Source organism: Chelonoidis abingdonii, chromosome 7 (assembly GCF_003597395.2).
Source record: "Chelonoidis abingdonii isolate Lonesome George chromosome 7, CheloAbing_2.0, whole genome shotgun sequence".
In the NCBI taxonomy this organism is placed as follows: Eukaryota; Metazoa; Chordata; order Testudines; family Testudinidae; genus Chelonoidis; species Chelonoidis abingdonii.
In genome coordinates, this window is record NC_133775.1 from 100,856,389 (window position 1) to 100,867,266 (window position 10,878).

Genomic DNA, 10,878 nt, shown 5'->3' on the forward strand with positions numbered 1-10,878 from the left:
ACAACTTTTAATGTTTCCTCATCTTCCCCCTCCCAAGTTTTGGAGACTGAGCCATATTATGCTATTAGGTAGAGTGACTTAATCTACTCTTCAACTTGACAGTCAACAATCCACCTCTGGTTGTCATGGAATGCTAATTCATTTTTATGGTATCCCATGACACCACGAAATAAAAAGAGAAAGGGGAGAAAGAAACAGTAATACACACACACACACACACACACACACACACAAAAGCATCCTGGCAGAGAGGAGGAAGGACAGAAAAACAGGTTAAAAATGGAAAGAGATAGGAGCATATGTCAGGATAACCAAAGAGACAAGAAATATTTTCCCCAAGTTATTCACCCTTTCTGCTCCTTTTTCTTCTCCTTCTGTATCCCATTCAAATTCTTTCACCAGTTTCCATTTTTTTTCCTGTTTCCATTCTTTCCTTCTCGCTTGTTTGATCAGATTTTCCATTTCCTCCACCCCCTTCTTTATTACTTTTGAAGATTAATTTCAAAACACTCTCACTTGCTGCATTGGCAATGAGCTTGTTCTCAGCCATGGCAAATCTCAGAGGACAGCGTTGTTTGTGATCTTAGTTTAGAAAGACTTTTGACATCATTCCAAGCATTGAATATAAATAACCATAAACAAAATGCACCTTAACCAGTCTGTACCTTGCTGCAGGGAGCAATCCAGTATGCTATGGCGAGGAAAGGAAGGCCTATCGAGACCCCAAAGACAGCCAAGAATTTCACAGCTATAGATTGCTGACGTAAGCCTGAGAGATTTTCATACCACATGGTGAGCAGTTGCTGCTGACAGTTGGGATGAGCAACAAACTGCAAACAAAAAAGAAAAAATTCAAAAATAAAGGTATTTGTAGCATTTCCAAGAAGCATGAGATTTCAGAAAGCAAACTGCTGTGCCTCAAGCATATATTGCAGCATGGAGATAGATAGCTGGTTGTACGTTCTGCAGCCCATCAGAGCCAAGCATGTTTCGTTTTTTGTAATCAGCCATAGCTCTTAGTAAAATTGTTCAGAAAATTGCAAATTAGTCTCTCTAAATATGTGTTCACAGGCAACATTTGTTCATTTTCTGTTTTTCTTGTAGGGACAGTCATTGCTATACCTGATCAGACCAATGGCCCATTAATCTAGCATCCTGTCTCGGATAGTGGCCAGTGCCAAAAGAGAGCTAATAGGTGTGGAATTTGAACCTTAGCAGCCAGGAGGACTGCAACTTTAGCACAGCTCTATGGACTCTGCATCCCTTCCTCTTTATAATCAACACCACCATCACCATTAATAAGAAGAAGAAGAAGGGAAAAATCCTGAGGACTTCACTCATTTTTTATGCAGATTCTACATTAAAGCCACTAGGATATGAAGTAACCGCTCTAGAATTAGGGCATACAGGCCCCAATTCAACAATCACTTAACTCCATTCACAGGCTTACATCCATCCCTATTCAGCAAACATCTTAACCACATGCTTAAATGCTTTGATGAATAGGGATGGACTTTTGCATGTGCTTAAGTGTTCTGCTAAACTGGGACCATAATGAATACATCAGTTCTGGTAACCATGGCGCTAGCAAGCAAACCAGTTTTTATTACAGAAAAAGGGCCATTAGCAATTTCAGAGCCACTGTTCAGATTTCATTTTCCATGTAGCAAACAATGAGGTGAAGTAAAACTTATATTTAATCAAAACTTTGTCAAAGGCCAATGTACAGGGCAAATTTTTTTGTACAAAACAAAATTAACTATATATTTGTTTTTATGTTAAACCAGCATTAATGTCTCCTTGCAGGGGCCAGTGGGAGAAATCATACATTTGGGAATATCAATTTGATATTCAATTTGAGTTTCAAAAGTGAACTGAGATGGGATTGAAGCTTGAGTAAAGAGGAGCTATGAAACATTGCTATGGACTGTGTCCTAGATGATAAAGAAGTTTTATAGCTAAGTAGAATTTGTTATTCAGCACTAACGTTAACTCGCTTCATTTACACTGACTACCCATAGACCAGATAAGAAGGTTCCCCCCTCCCATTTGCTTGATTCTATTGCTTCAGTATATTGCAAAATGTTAGGCTGGTCCTCGTAATTAGCAAGTGTAAACTCTTTATCTGAGATTAAATGGAAGAGCATTACTCACGGATCTGCAAAACAGTAAATGAGATCCAAAATATACAAGACTGCTCATGTACACACAGTACATATTGCTTATCCCAAAGCTGAGATTCTTCTTCATTCTTTCTGCACCATAGAAAAGAACATGCTAGTAGCTGACAATCCAAAGGCCAGTTTCCTAATGGAAGAATTATAGCACCATTGGGTCTCATGGACTCATTATATTATAGAAGATTAAGAGTCTTTAGTTCCCATCTTCCCACAGAGTGATTCAATTTACAAAATGTATAATGTGACTACTTTTTAATTATGTTTTATTATGAGTAAAGATAAGGATAATTAAAAGAAAAGATAAAAGGAAATATGTTATTATTGTAGTTAATTTTGTTAGTAAGGAAGGAGTTGTCCATTTGTGGGCTTCGAATGGTACTAAATAAGAGAAGATTAAAAATATTGAATATTTTTCCAGTCTTTCCAAAATTGGTAATAAAGAAAAAAGTCTGGATTTGAATGGATTTATAGTAAAATGACACACAAAAAATGAAAAGGACAGAAAATCTAACCAGTGCTTTCTTATTAACTATCTTTGTGATAACTAGCACGGGGGAGGGGGAATCATATTTATATCTGTTTATATAATGGAAAGTTACACTTGGTTAAAATGTGTTTTTAATTGTTTCTTTCTTGCTAGTACAGATTGAAATACAATAACATGCTAATTAGGATTACTGTGAAATGGTGATTTCTGTTAAGCAAATAACAGCACTTTAATATATGCTTTTCAGTTAAAAGACATGCTTTCAGGCCTATCTTTGTGAAAAATTGGATTTACGAATACCGCTGAGTTGAGCTGAGCAAACAGTTCATAGTGAATAATTTATTTGACAAAATAAATTTTGCCTTTTTCTGTACACAAATTTTCCCTGGGGGAGTTTACAATTTTCTTTAATCCATATATTCATCCAGATTTGCAAAAATAACTAAAACAAAAAATTCTTGGTCTATAAATAATTGGTCAGCTGTTCATTGTGAGCATTTCAAATTTGAGCTTAATTGGTGACTATGGCCATCTGACTATGAATTATAGGGAGTCCCCAGTATACATCTCCCCCTTATCCGTTGACGCTCATCAAAGGGGAACATGTTCCAATTTACGTTGGTGATCCGCATAGCTGTCTTTTGCACGGATCGGGACTGGTGTGAATTTAAACATGTTCACCTATGGTACAATACAGTACTGTTCTTGAGTCCACTGGCCATGTTCAAGGCTTATTACCTATGGAGAAAGTTCTCCATGCTGATTTAGGAGACAGCAGGTGAAGGAAAGCCCCGTGTAAAGGAGTTTTGGATGTCCTAAACACCTTGAATGATGTGGAAAACATTGATGAATTATAGGAAGCAGTCACTTCACAATGTATGAATGGTGTTTGGTGCTGTGCATGGCCAGATGCTGACCACAGCTTCATGGGATTTGATGCCGTTCCTGCTCTTGAGCAAGAAATTGTCAAGGTAGTGAAGGTTGTCTGCTTGGAGGAGGTAGAGGACGATGATGTACAGAAGTTGTTGGAGTCTGACACTGAGCAACTGACAAATGAGGAACTGATTGAGCTGGACCAACCATGGATATCCCAAGAAAGCAAGGACGATGATAACGATGACGTTGGGCAGGAAGCCAGGAGTCTGAGGACAAAGAATCTCTCCCGTTTCTTTGGATTGCTGAATGAGATGATGGAAATCATACAGAGGGGCATCCTTTCCATGAACTGTCTGCCAAAGTCTCCAGGGCTCTCAATGATGCAGTGGCTTTCTACAGGGAGCTCTATCATTCAAAGATTCATGCAGTAAAGTAGATATTAAAAAAATCCTTTTTTAAGACTTCTGCAACCAAAAATCCAGCCATGGAAAAGGCAGCCAAAGAAAACCCAGCCACCACCCCTACCTAAGTTTAGTGTAATTGACACTGTTTTATACTGTTTACTGTATTAAAATGTTCTCTGTGTTTGAATGGTGTTAGTAGGGTTCTGCATTATTTTATTCAATGTTTTATGTGTAAAATGCGTATTGTATAACCTGTTATTGTAGAAAGGTACACTGTTTGGGTGAAAAGAGCATTGTCATAGCAGACATGCCAGACTCATGGAAAAAAATGCAGACCTTGGGCTTGTTTTTGGCTTAATTGGCTTGTGAGCTGCTTGTTGGCTAGTTTTTGGTTGGTAGCTTGTTGCTTGTTTGGCTTGTAGCTTGTCACTTCTTCTTTTTGTTAGCTCCTGGCAAGCAGGGCCAGGTGGAGAAGAGAGAGTAAGGGGTGCAGAGCAGGCCCACCACCGTCCCAGAGTGCAGGGCGGGAGGGGATCTAGTCACATAAAGTGTTGGGGTTCTTAGAGATTGGCTTGTTTTGGCCTTGTTTTGAAATGGGATTAGCTTGATTTTTGGCTTATTGTGAAAGTTAAGGTGCTTATTTACTGCATGAAAGTTGGCAACAGTGTGTTATAGGCAAGTGTGGTAAGTTGTGAATGCACACCCCCTTTATTCCATTATTTCTTATGGGGGAAAATTCCTCGGTATATATCGTTTCAGTATCCATTGCCCTTTTCAAGAACGCAACCCCTTGGGAACCACTCAAGGTAAGCACCGACCCCCTGACTCACCTCCTGCACAACAACCCCTGATTCAGCCTAGATCCCGCACCCAAACTCCCTCTGAGAGCCTGAACCCTGCACCCCCTCCTGCAGCCAAACTCCTCCCCAGACCACACCCCTGCACCCTCACCCATTCCCAACCAGCCCCAAACTCCTTCCCAGAGCCCACACCCCCTCTCACAGCCAAACTTCCTCCCAGATCCTGCACCCTGCATCCCCTCCTGAACCCAACCACCTGCCCCAGCCTGATGAAAGTGCGCAAGGGTGAGGGAGAGCAAGCGATGGGGGTGGAGGTGGAGTGAGCAGGGGGTGGGGCTTCAGAGAAGGGGCAGGGCAGGGGTGTGGCCTCAGGGAAGGGGCAGGGCAGGCACAGGGTAAGGGTCTTTGGGTTTGCACAATTAGACAGTTGGCAACCCTACCAGGCAGGCATATGGAAGCTCTGGCCATGCTGGAAAAGGGAGTGCAGCAGCACAGCTGGCAGCTCACTGGGCACCAGCCAGTGCTGGTGCAGCAACGCCCAAATGTCAGGTGGACTGTGGGCATGGCTTGTGTGCTTGGGGGCCCATTGACTGTTCTGCCCTGGGGCCCAGAATTGCTGTCGGCGGCTCTGCATGCTAGTTACCATCCCAAAGAAATGAGCAGACATTTTAATCTATTTATTGTTTCACTGTTTCTGGAATCAGCTACAATGAAAAATGAAAAAATGTGGAAAATGAGAAGAAATTGCCATAAAAACTGGTTTTAGTGGAACGATTTATTTTCTCCTACACAATTTAGATTGGCAATGTGCCATAAAGCCCTCATGACATTCATCTTTTTCTGACTAATATTAAAAGGAGGGAAGAATAAATCAGAGAGGGAAGATAGCTGATTAGAATTAATTCAAGTGCTCATTTTCTGATAGTATGCTACAATTTTTCATTATGTTTGCTCCATCAGATATTAATGACATTCTCAGTGACCCTCGGCTAATGCTAACTTTCCCCCTATGTTGATCAAAATGTCATAAATTGATCTTAGATTCTCATCAAATGCTTACATTACAGATGTATTTAACTTTCCTTTCTGGGGATCAACACGGACATTAAATTAAAAGATGACACTAAAGGCTTCTCTAGTATCCTGGGCACAGAAAATAACAGAGTTCAAAACAGACCAAAGGAAATGTGTTCTCATGGTACTGAAGTTGTAGCAAATGAGGAATTGTGATGTATTACATTTAATTCTAGAGGGCCAAGTTCTGCAGAGCTTTATCAAGCAGAACTCTCATCAACTCCAATTTGCCTAATTAAGCACTGCAGCCTATTAGGAGCAAGTTGTGGCTGCTGCTGCGCTAAAACCCCTAGGACCAGCGCTAGGGGTTTTAGCGCCCTAGGCGCATGGCAATTTTGCTGCCCCGCGCGCTGCTCCCGTGGCTCTGGTGGAGCTGCTGCAGTCGTGGCTGTGGATGGTAGGCTGCTCCCGCGGCTCTGGTGGAGCTGCCACAGTCGTGGCTGCGGACAGTCGGCTGTTCGTGTAGCTCCGGTGGACCTCCCGCAGGCAAAACGCCGCCCACCAATAATCCTGGCGCCCTAGGCGATTGCCTAGGCCGCCTAAATGAAAGCTCTGGCCCTGTGTACTAGACAGAAGAAGGGGTATAAAAAACCCCTACCTTCCCATAATGCAAATGTGCAAAGGGAAACAACAATTTGGCTACAAGAGTGGAGCTGTGCAGGAGAGTGAGATGTTATTAATGTTGTAAAGAGCACTAAGTATGTAGGGGGGGTGAGGGGCACTGGAGTGCAGGGGGTGGTGCAGATCGGGAAAGATAGGCCTATGAGTCAAGCTTCTGGCACACATACAGAGCTGGACTGGGTGTAAACGGTAGCTAGACCTATTTAATGGCACCAGCCATTGTGGTTCTCCTCAGGCTGATTTACACAGCTCTTTCTCCATTCAAGCCAATGGAGCCACACTTATTTATACTAACTGCAAAGCTAACTGGCCCTACACCTTTGAACAGATACATAGCTTAGAAACGGCTGCACCAACCCTCTTCCTTCTCCCCATCACACCAGCGCCTGTTAAGAGGAATCGTTTGGTCCTTATTCCACATCCGTCATTGCCATAGCTCAGGATGTTTACATGATTTAAAATAAATCATGTCTATCCAGTGGGCACCACCTGATAATACATATAATCCCAGACACCAGCTTCCTGTGAGAACATCAGATCTAACACAGGCATCAAGGCCCCCAAAGCCACAGCCTTGAGTTCCACAGAACTAAGTGGACTGCAGAGCCAAGGGCCCCCCAGCCCTCTGCCAGGGGAGCTCAGATGAAGGGTCTCCTCCAATTCCCATTGAAATAGTCAGTCTCCCATCAGCTTCAGTGGGAACTGAATTGAGCCAGAGGGAACTAACAGAATTAGTTAGTACTGTCAGATACACCATCCTGGAGAATAGCTTTCCCAAACTGCTATATAATTTGATGCATGACAGCCATTTACCCTTGCTCATCATGCATGGATTGTAGGTGGACAAGTATTCCACAGTTCTCACAATAAGGGACAACGGGTTTCCCAATAGAGTAGTTAAAAATTCTCTGTATTGTCATGGATTGTATATAATGAAGTCGCATGTCTGTAACTGCATAATAAGCTGCATTGTTCTTGCAGTTTGAGGAGATTTTAAATATATATATTTTTATTTAGTACTAATTATCTGGGACAAAGAGGATAGCTGGACCCAGGGTTCCACTTGTTCCTGATGCATTATTATGTATTAGTTGAATTGTGGCAGTGCCTAGGATCTACAGTGATGGACTAGGGCCCTAGGTACTGCACAAATCCAGAACAGAAAGATGGCTTTGCCAAAGGAATATCATCATTACCCTAGCACTCATTATATGTAATAAATGAGAAGTGTCAAGATGAGAGGATTCACCATGTCTAGGAAATTCAGAAGCATGTAAACCGATATTCATATAATACATATATAAGTTAAAAAGCCGTCTGTTTTGAATGATAAGCCTAAAAGCCATGAATATGTCTTTGAGAACTGAGTAATTTTATGATGATTCAAGTAAAAACAGAAATCAACTACAAACTAATGGAATCTTTCATACAGAGAAACAGAAGCTCAAAGAAATGCTACTTTCCTTATAACATATCTACCACGATGTGCGAAGGGATTATCCATTCAGACTGGATTATTTTGCTTTGCTAATGGCACTTTAGCTCTAAATAGTCAATGACAGAAGCCAAAAAGAATTCAAACACTGATTGATGAGATGTTAAATCTCTTGGAAAAATTTACGCCAAAAGTAAAATCCCAAACTTGTGACTTTAGTAGTTCTTTGAGGCAAAAATTCCTGTCACTTCTCCTAAAATCCCTCTTAGCTATAAACCTTGCAACAAATGCTGGTAGAATTCAATACATAAAATATGTTATTCAGATTAGAAATAGGACGTTTAATCAGCTAATTATAAAGGAAGCTGCCTAGATAGATTTTCAAGTTGTTTATAGGAAAAAATGTGTAATGTCCAAAGATACTACAAGGCTCAGGTGCAAGTCATATTTCTCTAGAGCAACTCTTATATTTTCACTATGAAGCATGTATGTGTTCAGTTAACTTATTGCTTCTCTAAACCTACCATTAATTTTGACTAACTCGTTTTAAACACCTAGCACTAACTCCTGAAACCCTCACTCAGAGGAACAGTGCCTAGAATGCCAAAGACCCCATTGAAGATGATGGGACTCCTCTGATGAGCACTCCAGTGAGTGACTGCAGGATTGTGCTTTTAAACAACGAAGGAAAATATGTACGTCCCAAGTGGTTTTCATCTCTGTATTTATCCATGTTGAAATGGTGCACTGTTCAGGATTAGGGCATAAACTACCTGAACCCATAGGAGGTAGTCTCACTCCTACCATGTCCTCCCTGGACACTGCTGCAGCAGCAGGGAAAGCCCAGAAAAGCACACGAGGAGCATGCAACCTGCTTTCCCCAGCACACTATCCTGTACAGATAAGTACAGCCATGACCCCCCTTCCTCTCATCTCCTGTGGGGTCACATGAGTCCTTGGGTTTGTGTGGAGATGTCAGTGTTTGTATTTCCCCAGGAGCTGAGACTGCAATTGTGCCTGGCCCTTGGCTGGGGTTTGTAAAGGAGGGAAGGCTCCTTGTGCCCTCTTCTAGCACATTTATGAACATGAAGGCCAGTTACTGTCTGGTCTCTATCTGTAAAGTGCCTTGAAAATATGAATGCTCCGTAAATGTAAAGTCCAAAACTTTGATAGAAAAGTTTCCTGGCAATTTTGTATGACTTAGAAAGATATTCAGATACCTGCATAGTTCTTTCTAGCATTGCTCTCAAGAAATTCTATGGCAGATGCTTAATAATTCTAAAACTAACGGTAAGTTTGTGAAAGGGCCAGAGTTAACCCTGGTGTATTGTGGTGCAACTGATCCATCATGTATGCCTCACTTTGTTTGGTTTCAAAGGTTTGAGGTCCTTCCTTTAAAACTGAATGGGATTAAAATTGAGCCTTTCCCAGTAATTTAGGAGCTGGATATGCATTTGATGAATATCCTCCTTTTTATTAGCCAAATGAGCATAATGATTAAGACTGGCATTTGGGATCACATTTAGGATTTCAGCACTTAACTCCCTTCGAAAACCCAACCTCGGAGCAAATTATTTTCCATTACGTAGTACTGCCAACTACTCATTAGTCAAGATTTCTGCAGTGAAATCCTGGTGGCAGTAAAGTCAATGGCAAACTCTCATTTACTTCAGTGGACCCAGAATTTCATTCCTGATTTCTTGTCCCATTTTGCCATTGAATAGTTGCAAGACCTAAACAAGTTGTCTTAACATTTCTGTGCATCTGTTTCCTCATCTGTAACATGTATATACTGATACATACCTACCATATAGGGTCATTATCTTAATTAATAGTCTTTAAATGCTTCAATATTCTAGGATGGAAGATGCTAGAGAAATATAAAGTATGACGAACTGCAGGAGACTGGATGTGGTGGTTATTAAAGTCTTGTCAGACTGCTGGACCTGGTCCATATCATCTTCACTTCATGCAAAATGCAGCTCCACATTTTTTAAATAGTTTAAAAAAATAGCAACCCAAAGCACTGTCTCCAGTCCTGGCTTGCCAGCACTAGAACTCTGTCTCCTGCACGTTATTTTTGTTATAATATTATTTACTTTTCAGTTGACCTCAGCATTTGCTTGTTGTGATTTTATACAAACAAACCCGCTCTTTACGTATATTCAGATTTGTATCTGTTAGCTGAGGTTCTGATCCTGGAAATTCTTAGGCATGTGAGTAATTTTATGCATGTCGAGTAGTGTCACTGAAATCAACAGGGCCAAAGTCTGCTCAGATTTTCATCCCCACTGCCTCATTCACGGTAGTTGGGTCACAGATATAAATGACAGCAGAATTTTACGGATCATTTTGTCTATTTGGATTAGACAGAAAATCGATATATTAAAGTGCAGTCTTATCTGTAGAAATCCTCATCTCTAGATTGCCAAATGCACCCCAGGCTGAGGGTTTGTAAACTGACAGTTGGTGACTGGTGGGGAGGGGTAGTATTTAATTGTTAAATCAGCATATTGTACCTAGAATCATTGAGATGCAAGGAACATGAACCCCATGATGCCAGTTTCAGAATTACCTTTCAGGGTAGAATCAAACTTTAAGTCTTAAGATTTAAAAAAGCCATTTTGCCTGTCATAAACAAATAGTAGGAGTTAATAGAACAGAAGTACTTTATATCTCTTTTGACTGTAAAGGGTTAACAAGTTCAGTAAGCCTGGCTGTCACCTGACCGGAGGACCAATCAGGGGACAGTATACTTTCAAATCTTGAGGGAGGGAAGTTTGTGTGTGCTTTTAGTTTTTGGTTGTTGTTCTCTCTGGGTTCTGAGAGTGACCAGACGTGCAACCAGGTTTCTCTCCACTCTCTCCAATACAGGCTCTTATAAGTTTAAAATAGTGAGTACTAGGTAGTTAAGGCAAGTTAGGCTTATGTTTGTTTTCTTTATTTGCAAATGTGCATTTGGCTAGAAGGAGTTCAAATTTGTATTTTGCTGAAAGGATTT

The 10,878-nt window shown here is 41.0% G+C and overlaps 1 protein-coding gene across 3 annotated transcripts in view; it reads right to left on the bottom strand.

Annotated features, from left to right (window-relative positions):
- Positions 1-10,878, bottom strand: part of TRPC7 (transient receptor potential cation channel subfamily C member 7) — a 113,067-nt gene that overhangs the window by 50,727 nt on the left and 51,462 nt on the right. For all 3 annotated transcript variants that reach the window (XM_032776100.2, XM_032776102.2, XM_032776101.2), the window contains exon 3: positions 666-830. In XM_032776100.2, coding sequence (XP_032631991.1) covers positions 666-830 — 165 coding nt within the window. The remainder of the gene's footprint in view (positions 1-665; positions 831-10,878) is intronic.